The sequence below is a fragment of the Pseudopodoces humilis genome, chromosome 2 (assembly GCF_049639895.1).
Source record: "Pseudopodoces humilis isolate 2021_Gansu_Grassland_sample_001 chromosome 2, ASM4963989v1, whole genome shotgun sequence".
In the NCBI taxonomy this organism is placed as follows: Eukaryota; Metazoa; Chordata; class Aves; order Passeriformes; family Paridae; genus Pseudopodoces; species Pseudopodoces humilis.
Genome location: NC_142201.1, coordinates 40,262,006 through 40,275,596, shown reverse-complemented (window position 1 = coordinate 40,275,596; position 13,591 = coordinate 40,262,006). Strand labels below are relative to the sequence as shown.

Sequence of the window (13,591 nt, the reverse complement as noted above, 5' to 3'; positions counted from 1 at the left end):
TTTTGGGTCTGGTTCACTTCGCCACTCCGGGGAGCACGCCGCCGGGCCGGGCCGGGGTCCGCTCTGGGAGCCCGGGGCGATGCCGGGGCCGGGCGGGGCGGGGCTGGTCCCGGGGCGATGCCGGGAGCTGCCGGTGCTGATTGGGCTGCGCTGCCGCGGCCGCCGCCCCCGCCCCGCCGCTCTCGGCTCGGCTCCGCCCGGCTCCTCCGCTGCCGCCGGGATCCGCCGCCCCGGGCTCCGCCGGGATCCGCCGCGGCTCCGCGCCGCCCGCCGCCTGCTGCCGGGCTCATGGCGAGCACGTCGGCGGAGATCATCGCGTTCCTGCTGACCATCTCGGGATGGGTGCTGGTCTCCTCCACGCTGCCCACCGACTACTGGAAGGTGTCCACTATCGATGGCACGGTCATCACCACCGCCACCTTTTGGGCCAACCTCTGGAAGACATGCGTTACCGACTCCACCGGCGTCTCCAACTGCAAGGACTTCCCATCCATGCTGGCGCTGGACGGTCAGGCTCCCGCTGACCCCCACCCCGACACCTCCCCGGTGTCCCCTGTGCCGCTCTGCGGGAGCTCCCGGGGCCGCTCCCGGGCCGGGCTCGGCGGGGCGGGCGGGCAGCGGGGGTCGGGGAGCGCCGAGCGGGGCCGGGGGGGCGGCGGGGACCCGGACGCAGGCGGCTCCCCCGCGGGCTCATGGGCAGGTGTCCTCGTGTCCCCAGGCTGCTTATGCACACCTGTGGAAGTGGGTTTTTTTCCTCCCCAAACCCCACTAGTTGAGATTATATGCGGTGCCCAAGTGTCCGTTTTGGCCTCTCGTGCTGTCACTACCTGCCTTTCCCCATCAGAGGAGTGTGTGTGTGGATTTGACACAAGAAGAATGCAGGCAAATTTTTCTTCCCGATTTATTTTCCGACTGTCGTGACATTCCTCTTTTTTATGGTTTTGCCAGCCACGCAACGGTCGGTGGAAAAGAACAAGCCTTGGCGTCGTTTTGTTTTAATTAATGTTCCTTTGCTGGTTTTGCTAAGTGGTTATTAACTCAGATGTAATTGCTTCATTGATAAATGACAGTGTGAAAGCTTGGGGCAGTCAGGGATGCAAAGGTATGCAGAAGGGATGCATAGCTTTGCTCAGCTTTAGGGCAGTGTTATTTTGAAGCGAAGCGAAGAGTTTTGCTATAGGGCTTGAAACCAAAGATTGAGTTGGTGCTGCGTTTCTTCCCTGGTTAAGGGAAAACATTTTTGCCCTTTCAGGAGGCCGTACTGGGAAACTGGTTCACTGCAGGAAATCGTTACAACTAAACTTTTAGTTGATAAATCCACACTGATTATGGCTGATAGAAACAGGAGAAGTGTGTATGACAAAGGTTTATGTCTTCAGGAGTGACTGTAAAGAAAGGGAGGAAAGGCTTCTAAAATTATGGCACCTTTTCTAAGTTTTTACAGTTATAAATGAATGCAATATGCAGTGTTCCAATGGCTTTGATACTCACAAAAGATCATGCCTACTGTTCACAATCTGGCAAGACATTTCCTTTGCACTGGAGTCTGAGAAGGTATTTTGGTGTAAAAGCTCTGTTTAAAAGGAAAGGAAGGTCTGTTAATCTAATCACTAACAGAGATTAATAGTAATTGTAACAGGGATTAAAATGAACATGACGTTAATACCAATATCAGAAAATCTTTAACCTCTGTATGTAGAAAGGGCTGAAAGAGGTCAAGATACCAAAAAGCAGCCCTTAAGTACCACTATTTGCAGGATGCTTCCCTTGGAGGGAGAAATGCTGTTCCCGGACTTTCTTTTGACCCTTCCCTGTGGAGGCAGAGGGATTTGCCATTTCCTCCGAAGATATAGGAGAGCTGGCTGGGCTCCATTGACATCAATCACTCTGTGGCCAGGTGTAGCAGCTGAGAGTGGAGTTTCCAGGACTGGCAAGGAGCACGGAAATCTGGGCAGGCAGGCATGGAGTGATTGTTGGTGCAGAACATTTTGGATCCCTTGAATCTATTGTTCAGCTGTTCTTTTAGGTATGGGTGTATCTGTTTTCAATGTAAGAAAAGCATAGTTACAAAGTATGCCAAATTGGGAACATTTAAATTTTCAAAAAGAAGGTAACACTTGACAGCAAGATCCCTACCCTCCTTTCCCTCAAATACTTGTTCATTGAAACTGTGTTTTGGGTAGCATGTTCCACTTGGCCAAAGAATGAGTTTCCGAGGTGCCTTGTGCACAGTGAAAGAGCCTTCAGCTCATTTTGGACAGAAGTGAATCTGGAATCCATGCCTAGAAAGGCCCTGTCCCAGTACTTTTGGCCAGGTTGTTTATCAGTAGTGGAAAGTTCTTGACTTCAGTGTTTTTCAACAGCATCTTTAAATGCTGTGGGGCCAGATTCTGGTACCCAGGCATGATGTGAATGAAAGGCAGGCTGGAGGGAGAGTGATGTACCCCCCCAGCATAGACCAGGCAAGCTGGGTGGGGTCAGAGGGGCAAGCACTGCAGTCAGGGGTGCTTTCAGTAGAGAGTCTAGCCCACACTCCCTTCCTTGTGGTTACAGGCTCTGCAGAGAACCTGTCAGCAGCTGACTGTAGGTGTGTATGTCCCCTCTTCACCCCAACCCTTCCCCTGTGGGGGAGTGCACTCCAGGGCTGCGGTGTGTCACTCGTGGCTTAAAGAATTTGTGTCTCAACAAGTAGACAAATCTGTCTCAGCCCTTGTCTAACCTCTTCCTTCCCTCCTCTGCCTCTTTGCCCAGACTTACATGTCTAAGGTGGATCCCAAACCCTGTGACTGGGAATGTGGGAACTTCCTGACTTCATCCTCAGGTGGGGGACTCAGAAGATTCAAACAGGGCAGATCTGTTTGTTTTTTTTCCCTCAGGAAAATGTTTGTGAGCAGAAACAATAACCCTATAAAGATGCATGTTGCTCTCCTTGACATGGCAGAGCATTACTGGAAAATTCCTGAAAATATTTCTGCTGTCTCAGGGAAATGTGGCTCTGCTCCATTCCTTTGTCATGCAGACAGAGAGGATTTGCCTCTCAGAGCAGTTCCTTTTCTACAGAAATATTTCTTTTGGTCAAATCAGAAACCTCTAAGTAAGCTGGACTTCTTATCCTGCGAGACTGCTCAGGTCTTACAGGGGATGAGACAAAATGAGGGGGAAAGAAATCAGGGTGTGACCATGCTTTGAGGAACCTGGTCTATGTGAGGTGTCCCTGCCCATGGTAGGGACTAGGAACTAAATGACCTCTGAGGTCCCTCCCTACCCAAACCTCAATGACTCTATGATTCCACACCACTTGCTGGAGTTCTCCTGTGGAGTGCAGGAGAAGTCCTTCCTTCTTCAGAGGCACTGTCATAGTTCAGGTCAGGGGTGCTCAAGGGTTACCCTTTGTTTTGGTTTCTATCATGGAGTGGGCTTGGACTGTCCTCCCCGGCTTGCTGTGGGATGGCACAGCAGTGGGACTGCCCTGATGGCTTTCAGACCTTCACTCCACATGGACGGCTTCCAGAGAAAATTGCTTGTGGTCCCCTTCCACCTTTATGCATTCCTGTAGAAGAAATCAATTTGGCCAGCCCTCATTAAGTGCTGAGCCCACATTCTGTATGCAAGCAAAAATGCTCTTCCTGTCTGTGGGGCTTAAAGTAATTTCGGGTTTACTTTTTGTGCCACTGGTGCTAGGTAGAAATTTACTGATGAAACCACCTCCCCAGAAGAGGACATATCAGTTTCCATGTTTCTAATAGTGGATCTGATGACCTTTTGCAAGAACAGAGCTGAACAAAAATTCAATTATGAGCTAAAAGAGGGTATTAGAGCTTCGAAAGACATACAAAAGCAATGGGTGTGTACTTTTGGAAGGAATCTGTGCTGTATCTGTAAGGCAACCTCTTACACTTCACGTGATGCAGACTGCAAAATGTCACCAGAGGCATTTATTGTGAAAGTGGCAGCCCCCAGAACTTTGCATATATGTTGTTTTTTTTCCATAGTGTCATATGACACGAATATGTGAATGCCTTCTAACTCTTTGTAAGCATGAGGCAAGTGTGAGCAGTGAGGCAAGAAAGATGAAGCTCTAACAAGATTAATTTGAGTGCAAGACAAAACACATTTGTTTGAAACAAAAAAAAAAAAAACAAACCAAAAGACAACAACCCACCTTGAAATAGGTTTCTCTTGGAATGCTGCTAAACATGACTTTATGAGTAATGCATGTTTGTCTGCTTGTCTGATTAAAACACATGGCTTTTTTGCTGCTTGGGAGCTTCATTTGGCTGGTTGGTATGTACATGACAAGTTTCCTGCAGGAGCTGGTGCAAATACAGACAATAAACATTTGGAAAAGGACAGGTTTTAGTCTTGAGTGGAGGACTGTGAAAAAATAGGCAGCTCCCTTTTACACTCCTCTTCATTACAATAGAATCACAGAATGTTTTGGGTTGGAATGGACATTAAAGCATTAAAAACCATCTAGTTCCAACCTGCCAACCATGAGCAGGGACATTTACTAGTAAAGGTTGCTCAAAGCTACATCCAAACTTCAATTCTTCCAGGGATGGAGCACCCACAGTTTCTCTGGGGGAACCTGTTCCAGGGTCTCACCACCCTCATGGTAAAGAATTTCTTCCTAATATCTAACTTAAATCTGCCCTTTTTCAGTTTAGAGGCATTTCCCCTTGTCCTGTCACTACACATTCTTGTAAAAATTCCTTCTCCAGCTTCCCTGTAGGCCCATTTTAGCTTCTGAAAGGCTGCTGTAAGGTCTCCCCAGATCCTTTTCTTCAAGCCCTGTCTTGGTGACCAGTATAATCTTGCTTTATTGGAAGCAAAAAAGAGGTTTAGTTCCTCTTACAGCCAAATGTTATGCAGAGTTTGAATCTAGTATCTAAACAATAGGAGGTTAGATTTGGTGAAAAGGTTGATGTCAACCTCTCATGCTTCCTAATGCTCCAATCAACCTATGGGGCTACTAAAGCCTTCTGCTTTTCCACAGTGCTGGTGTAAATTTTGATTTTTTTTCCCCTATATTTTGTTTTAAAAATGTGTGCCAGTTGGCTGATTGCTCTGGTGAACTGAAACAAGCCCTGCTATACCTGGCCTGCCCAATTTGGTGAATTATTTAGTGAGAAAGGTTATTCATTCAGCAGAACTGAGCAGTCCTCCAGTTCATGCTGTTTATAATTGAAAATGATTTCTGAGTGAGTGAGTTAATTATTTCTTGCTGTCTCACTACCCTCTACCTATTTTAAAACTGTGTATTGACCTTCAGGAAAAACTGAATTTCAGCCCTGTGGTTACTAACAAATGCTGGATATTTTAGTTGGGGTGAATATTTACTGGTTTTCCTAGGAGGTTCAGACATAAATAAAAGTTTAGAGGACCTCCGGGTAAACATGTTCATGGTTCAGCACTTTAATGTGTCAATTAGCTAACTAACACTGTCAATAAATTGGACCTGTCAAAAATAATAGCTTCCTTTCCAGTCTTCACCTCATGCTTTACCTGTCTACTACAAGAAATACATTACACACCACCTAAAGCAGCATAAGCCAACTTTTCCATGCCTATAGCAAAAATTAACAAAGCAAGGCTGCTGTCTTCAAACCCGAGTCTTGCACAAATCACTCTCTCTTACATTCCAACATGTGAGCCGTATGACAGTCACACTTATTTCATTGACTGTGTGTTTCTTGAGCAGGTGTGCTACAGAAGCATGCTGCAAAGGAAAGAAGTCTGTCTGTGTGCCAGCAGAGGTAGATAAATGCCAGTAGGTTGTGTTCACAGATAGGCAGCATAGCTCCCAGGTTCAGCCTGCTAAAATGGGGTGTTGTGTGCTACCAATTGCTTTGTTGCTCAAAGCTGTGAATCAGAGGGGGATTTAAAGCATTGTTGAAGCACAGGGCCATCATCCTAGAGCTGATACACCTTCAGCAGTGGCTAAAGGAGGTGGCAGTAAGGATCGCAGAAGGTGGCCAAGTGTCTGCGGTAGCTATCTGCATCTCAGAGCCCTGCCAGCCAGACACAGGTTTCTCCATCAGGAACGTATCCAGTCTCTTTTTGAGTCTCTAAAAACTTTAGTGTCCACACATCCTGTAGAAAGGAATTCCACAGCTTCGTTTTACAAACAAGCATGTTGAAAAACATTCAAAATTTGTTTTGAATCTGCTGCCTTCTATTTTCATCAGATGTCCTCTAGTTCCTGCTTTAATATATTGTTTTCTTACATATTAAAACTTTTATGCAGGGTTTGGTGGGTTTTCTTTGTTTATTTATTATTACATAAAATTTGGTGTAATAGGCAATGACAATGTGGTTTAGCTCTCAACATTTCCACCCACTGGAGATCAAAGCAAAAAGGATGAATACCCTAATAGTGGGAGTTCATTTTCATTTTAAATGAGATGTAACAACAGGTTATGAAGAAAAACATCTTGTGATGGTTATTCAGCTGTGTAAGATTGCAGCGTTCCACCCCATAAGCAGCGATATGAGATTATCACAGTCTTTCAATTACAAGATATTCTCGGAAGGGAGAAGAAGCCAAGCAGCCCATTGTCCCGTAGAAGGGTCCTGCTCTGGGAGGTCCCTCTGGGAGCAGTCCCAGGCAGCACAGCCAAATTGTTTGTAGCTGAAGCCAGGTGCAAGCTGTTTGTTGAGGTTTAAATATGGCAGTGATTTGTTTTATCCCAAGGGACTGCTGCTGTCCATGGAGCTGAGTGCCTGGCTGACTTCCTTGCAGAATGGGGGCCTTATGGGTGGATCCAAATCAAATCAGTGGCACATCCAGGCAGGCCCAGGAAAGCTCAGGACCCCAGCCAGGGTCACTACTGCCAGCCTCACTGCCGGTCATATTGTACCTGCGACGCACACACACAGCAGGACTGATGTAAGGCTTGCTTTGAGTGCACAGGGTGGCTCTGAGACCTGTGACAGCCCCATATCAGACCACATGGAGTTGCTCTTACAAACCTCATGGATACAACCCCTTGCAGATTCTATACCCAGTGCCATGAGATAATGTTTTGGAGCCCTGAGTGCCATAGTAAGATTCTCATGAGCTGGGCACACGTGATGATGCCCTGTGAAGGGCACACATCAGCTAGAAGAACACACTCAGTGGCAAAGTGATACTGTTGCAGCCAAAATCTGGTTCCATTTGCAATAATGAGTGCCTGATGCTGCTCAGAGGGAGAGAAACTATAGAAAAACTTGTCGTGGTCCCAGTTCTCATATTAGCCTTGCTCTTTCTCTTACAGGTTACATCCAAGCCTGCAGAGGATTGATGATCTCCGCTGTCTGCCTGGGCTTCTTTGGTGCCATTTTTGGACTAGTTGGCATGAAATGTACAAAAGTTGGAGGGTCTGATCAGACTAAAGCAAAAATAGCTTGTTTAGCTGGACTGGTTTTCATACTGTCTGGTAAATATACTTTATTTCTATCAGTTTGCATATTTGAAGTAATTCTGGAGCCGCTTCCTTTCCACAGAAACCTGTGCACAACCCTCCATGACTTCGTTGACTTCAGGGTCAGGCCCAAAGCTCTGCTGCCAGCTCCACTGAATGGTTTTGTCTTATGCTTTTCAGGGTTGTGCTCTATGACTAGTTGTTCCCTGTATGCAAACAGGATTACGTCTGAGTTCTTTGACCCTTCTTTTGTTGCACAAAAGTAAGTACTTTCCTATACTCATAAATCAAACAAGTAGACCTCATGTTTCCTACTGCACACTCAACACACAGAGTCTGTTGAGACAAAGAGCAGCTGCTTCTCCCCTTGGGCAGAGGAGAGTGGGCTGCAGTTTTACTTAATCCCAGTTTCTAACTGGAGCAACCAGGTGCTGAAATTCAAGGAACAAACACTTTGCTGCACAGTGATTGCTCTGCAGTCCATGTGCCCAGCTCTACTGTGGGCTGACAGGGCAGCTGGCATTAATTGGGAGTGAAGCCTGCCTGGATGCCAGAGGTGTGCAGCAAGAGGATAGCACAAGACAGAGGGGCTCATTAGCTTCATCATTCAGTAGGGAAGGGAGAAAAGTATTTCCTTGAGCCTTTGATAGAAGGTGGCTGCCATAAAGGTGTCGAGCACTGCTCAATCTTGATTCCTCTTGAGGAGAGGTTTCTGCAGGCTTGGTGCAATTTTGCCGACAGATTTTCAAATCCAACTGACTGAAATTTGGATCATAAACCTTATCAACACCCATGATTATATAAGCACTAACATAAATGCTTTGCCTATACTTGTAATTAAATTTAAGAGAGTGAGTATCCATAAAATTTTAGGATCTGCACCAGAGATAATAAGCATCCCTAAAGACTCCCTTTAAAGCTGTGCAAATTCTCAGGTCCTGCAAAAGCAGCAAACCACAAACCAACGCTTGGATTTTGGATTGACATCTTAACTACCAAATCTGAAAATGTTGGCTGTAAATTATTGCATCATGGACTTTCCTGTTTTGCCTTCTCACATGGTGTAAACTCTTTTTTTCAAAGGCAAAGATTTTAAAGTTTTCTTGGCAGTGATTCCAGGATATGTCAAACATTGGCTATACATTTCCTTGAGACCCAAGTAAGGGATCAGTAAGGAACCCTGAGCCTTTATGTTTCACTTTGACAGAAAGAAAATAGCCTGAATAAATAACACTAAAGGGATCTACATCTGAAGTAGGGCTGACACTGCTTTTCCTGTCTTGAAACAGTATTAGTTTTCTCCATAATTCCCCTATAGCCTCTGCTTATTTGATGCAGTGAAGACAGGATCGAAAGAGCTCCAAAAGAAAGAAGGATGTGAGGTTCTTTGAAGAAAATGGAACCTGACTATATAGAAAGAAGTTTATTCATGAGGCTTGCTGTTCTTAGTGAAAATTACCATGGTTGACAGAAGTCCTTTTCCTACACTGTATTCCTACCCTTTGCTGCAAAAGAGCAGGCAAACCTCATGGTGGAATTTCACTGTGAAGGAATGAGAAATCCAGTTTAAATATTGAAATAATGGTAGTAAAACATCCTCTCCAGAAATTACCTTTTGTTGTGGACAACCAGCATAGCTCAGCTGTGGGCATACATAATCATGACTGCAAAGATAAAGGCAGAGAGGAAATCCTGAAGTTTTAATTGGAGTTGTGCACCATGCATGTAGCTCATGCAGTGACCTTGCATTAGACTGAATTAATGGTGGCATTCATCTCCTTCCTTTCTCAACCGATGTAAAATTTCCATTTTGTTGCCATCTCCAAACCCTTACTTTGTTATGCATTGCAGGTGCATTTAATGTGCTGGTATATTGTAGAAATTTGGAATTGTCTCTTCACCGAGAGAAGGTTTCCGCCTTTTAACCTTTTGCCGTTTACTGCACGTTTCTCTCCTGAATTTATTCTGGCAGTGTCAGCAACAGGCTTGAGATGCTGTTAGTGGGAAACAAATGACACAAGATGTTCAGCACCTTTTGTCAGCCATCAGGATTTCCCTCCAGCCTTCTTTACTACTTTTAATTGAATAAACTCTAATTCTTATAGTCTTTTTCATTTTTGTCCCTCGTCACAGTCTAAACTCTCATAACATGATTGTTCTTATTGATAAATAGGCTTGTTTGTCCAAATTATTTAACTTTTCATATAAACATTGATATGCAACTGAAAGTCGTGAGTTTTCCTCGTAAGTATCAGTATAAATTAGAAGGGTTGTTTTCTCTGTTTGAAGATGTGGAAGAAAGACCAATCAGGACAGCACTGCAACTCATTAACCTGGCGGTGTGGCAGTCACCAGAGAAGGGCCATACACGCAATCTGTTTAATCATGGTATAGTAACAAATGTTGCTTCAAAAGGTCAAACAATCCCAGCTACAAAGGCTGAGCCCCATGTCTTCTGTCCCAACTAGTAGGTAACACTCAGGTACCCCTTTTCTACCCAGTTCTATCAAATATAGTCATGATTTCTTTCTGTACAATTGAAGAGCTTCAGGGAGGGAAGATGGCGCTTGGTCTCCTTAAATCCCTCAGTCTCTGGTCAACCATTTTGTGTTGTTAGATAAAAATATGGAAACTTGTGTTTCCCACTTTCTAGGCAAATGTTCTTGGCAAATAAGTTGTTATTGCAACAGCCTTCCTGGTTCTTGGTCCAGCTCTGTTCTCCAGTACTGTGGTGATCTGCATCGACTTCTGTGGGGAGCCTAATCCTGGTCCTCATACCTTAGGTGTGCTCTGGAAGTCCTGTAGGGATGGAGGGCTCCCCAGGAGGGGGCTTATCTCACATCTGAGCTAGTCCCTTTGATCTGCTTTTACAGGTGATTTTACAGGAAGAGGTGCTTCAGAAGTGTTTTAGAAGTGCACTTTGTGTGTATTTCTTGCATGCTGACTATAATGGGATCTTAGGTGATGAGCTCTGATGTAGAGCTCTGCTTCTAATCAGAGAACCCCCTGTTCTTGGAGAAACAGAAATCTCCTTGAGTTATGTGAAAACCATAGCAAGGTGGTTGGAAATGTGAGCATAAATAGGATTAAAATTTTACAGGTTTGGCAGATTTTGAAGTGACACCAGGACTGGGTGGAGAGTTTTCCAGGGTAGAAGGAGCCATGGTTCCCAGCTTAAATTGGGTGTTGGGTCTGTAAGCTGGTGTTGAGGGCGGGTTCTGAGGCAGAGTCAGTTTATTTCAGTTTGAGCTTGGTGTCTCCAAAGAGGGAGCCTGAACAAAGGAATCCCTGGGTCTTTATCTCCTCACAGCCTGCACACCTGATCCTCACGTGCTCTTCACGAATCTTGCATGTGCCTCTTGGTCCAGTGATGATTTATGGTCTGGGGTCTTCTAACACCTCACTGGATTCTTTTTGAGTATTTCTGCACTGTGGTTTTTTAAAGATACAAATTTTTCAGAACAGCTGACAGGTATTTTCAGTTAGGTATTTTGGTACTATTAGGGCCTGTGCACATGGAAATGTTCAGAACTAGCTGAGAAGTGCTACTACACAGTGTTGCAGTTGCACAGGCAGGCTGTCAAGCAGGAGCTTTTATTTGGCTGCCTCACCACAGCTTACAACAAATCAATTTAGTAGCATCTACTCGAACAGCACAGACTCCTGTGTGATGATTGTGGCTGAATGGGGGACAGGGGCCTCTGGTTCCATGCAGGATCCCAGAAGCCCGGAGGAGATAAAGATCTTCTTAAGGGGAAACTGCAGCAGAGAAATAGCAAGAGACACACAAGTGTGTTCTAAAGGAATAAGAGGAATAGGAGACCTGGAGATGTTGGGCTGCAGCCTAATGCAGGTCATCCTTGGATGCTTTAAGAGTGGTACTCAGGCAAAGAACTGGGGAATGGAGCAGACAGGGAGCATCCATGCTTTTCTGCTTGTCTTGAAGCTTCACCACTGAGGGAAAAGAATATCTTCCCAACGCCCTTCTTTCCCTTCATATACTACTGTTGCTTTAGGAATGTGGACTTTGTGGGATGGTGCTCCTACAGCACCACTGTCTCCTCTTAGAGAGGGGAGCAGTTCTGTGCAGCAAACAGTCTGTGGCTGGCCCGGGCAGCAGAGGGGGGGCCATTGCTGGTGACTTGGAGGTCTGCCCATGGATGTGCTGGGGAGCAGTTTCTTCCAGAGAGAATCCAGCCACAGAAGAAGGAGAAAGATGCTGGAACATGCACCTGTGGGTGCAAATGCTTTCACCAGACACACCTGTGTATGCATATGCATACACTGCATGAATGTGCATGTATATTGCATATGCACATTATGAACAGGTACAAACCCGCATGTTTTAAGCAGGCTGGTGTGTGGATGATGAGGGATGGAGTCAGACATCCCAAGAGCCAGAGGAGAAACTTAAGGAGAGTTATAGGCAGAATTTGTAGTCTCTGGCCCAGCAAAAACTCCAGTCCAATTTGATTTGGGAGCCGACAGGAACAAAACTGAAATGGAGGAGCTGGTGCTGTAAGCAGGTCAAAGAATGATGTAACCCCACAGCAAAGCAATCCAGGAGGAGATGCACAAAGGCCAGGCCTTTCCCTAACCCTAACCCCTAATCCTGGCTGAGCAGGGAGAGAAGCATTGCCCAAGTGTACTGCAGGGACAGAGTTTGCCTCCTGAGTCAGAGAGAAATAATGAAAACAATGTGGGTGAATGGCAGAGCTGCTAATTTTGTGGTGATTAATTTATGTGTCAATGGAAAGTTATTCAAGAAAAATACAATATTTAGTTGTTTTATTCTGGAAATTACCGTCTTAAATCCATGCTCTCTTTTATTAAATACATTTATTGACTTCTTGTAGGTATGAATTAGGAGCAGCTTTGTTCATTGGATGGGCTGGAGCTTCACTCTGCATAATTGGTGGCATTATATTCTGCTTCTCAATAGCTGAAAACAGTCATTCTGCAAGGTAAAACACAAGTTGTATTCACTGAAAGAAATCAAAACCTCTGCATTTTTACCTGCTATATGTATGCAGTTTGATTATTGTTCCAAAACACTTTGTAATGAGATTCTGATAAAGACTGTGCACATAAAAGAAAATAAGGGGATTTAAGGATAATGCTTTATCCACCATTAATGTAATTAAGAAAAGCTATTGACTCAGAACAAATATATACTTGTGATATATATTTCATAAATATTCTACAGCTGCAAAACCATGCATTCACTGATGTAGGAAAAGTGGCCAGGTGGCTTTACAGGCTTGGATAGACAAGTTTCTCTGATCTCAAATCACCAGATCAAAAGCAAGCGGTGGTGGCAGTGGGACCTCCAGCAGCTGAAGAGGGGTGCTAACAAAGAGGAACAGCTGTAGGGAGTTACTATTCACCTAGGATCTGCCACAGTTTTCATGATTAAGCCTTAATTTACTTAGCTGTGAGCGAGGGATATGTTACAGGAAAGTGTAAAGACAGATGCAAAGACAGATGGAGTGGCAATGTTTAACTAGAATGGGACCACACAGAGTAGGAATGTGCCCCCTCCCCTGAAATTTGTAGTTACATTCCCATGCATTTCTTCTAGATTTATTACTATGATGCCTGGATGCAGAGATGTCACCTGTCTGTAGGACGAGCTGTAAATGGTTGTTTTTTTCTCTTCAGGAGGGGGTATGCCTATAATGGAGCCACATCTGTGATGTCTTCTCGTACAAAGGTCCACAACAGTGTCCCTGACAAATCCCCACCCAAGCACTTTGACAAGAACGCTTATGTTTAGTTGCACTCTTGGAAGACTCAAAGCGTTTTTAAACGTGATTTTGTACGTTTCATTCAGAGTGATTTCCCTCAGCCCAACCCCAATGTACTTACCACTAAGACAATGACTTTTAAAAATATTAACTTGCAGCTTTTTACATATTGATGTAAATTTTATTATATAATATTTTAAGATTGATGTTGGTATTGTAAAGTTTATACCTGGCAATCATGAGCTGATATTGCATTCTTGAAAATAAAAATAAATGAGGTATTTACTAATTCAGTTTGTCATGTCAGCTGCTTATGGGAATGGCATCACACACATCGTATTGGCATACTGCAGTTCAAAACCTGAGCTAGTGTTTTTTCTTTGTCTGTCCACAGAAATGTGATGATTTTTCAGGAAGTATTTGTCTAAGTCAATAAAT

At 44.7% G+C, this 13,591-nt stretch overlaps 1 protein-coding gene across 1 annotated transcript; it reads left to right on the top strand.

Annotated features, from left to right (window-relative positions):
• The first annotated feature begins 222 nt into the window (after positions 1–222).
• Positions 223–13,442, top strand: CLDN10 (claudin 10). The gene is made up of 5 exons (XM_005516444.3): positions 223–508; positions 7,260–7,421; positions 7,587–7,668; positions 12,263–12,370; positions 13,068–13,442. The coding sequence occupies exons 1-5, from the start codon at positions 289–291 to the stop codon at positions 13,180–13,182; spliced, it is 687 nt and encodes a 228-aa protein (XP_005516501.2). The 5' UTR covers positions 223–288; the 3' UTR covers positions 13,183–13,442.
• The last annotated feature ends 149 nt before the right edge of the window (positions 13,443–13,591 follow it).

Coding starts and splice junctions, on each gene's coding strand:
- CLDN10 (XM_005516444.3), top strand. CDS start 289: ATGGCGAGCACGTCGGCGGAGATCATCGCGTTCCTGCTGACCATCTCG. Junction 7,422..7,586: donor ACTGGTTTTCATACTGTCTG/GTAAATATACTT, acceptor TATGCTTTTCAG/GGTTGTGCTCTATGACTAGT. Junction 7,669..12,262: donor CCTTCTTTTGTTGCACAAAA/GTAAGTACTTTC, acceptor GACTTCTTGTAG/GTATGAATTAGGAGCAGCTT.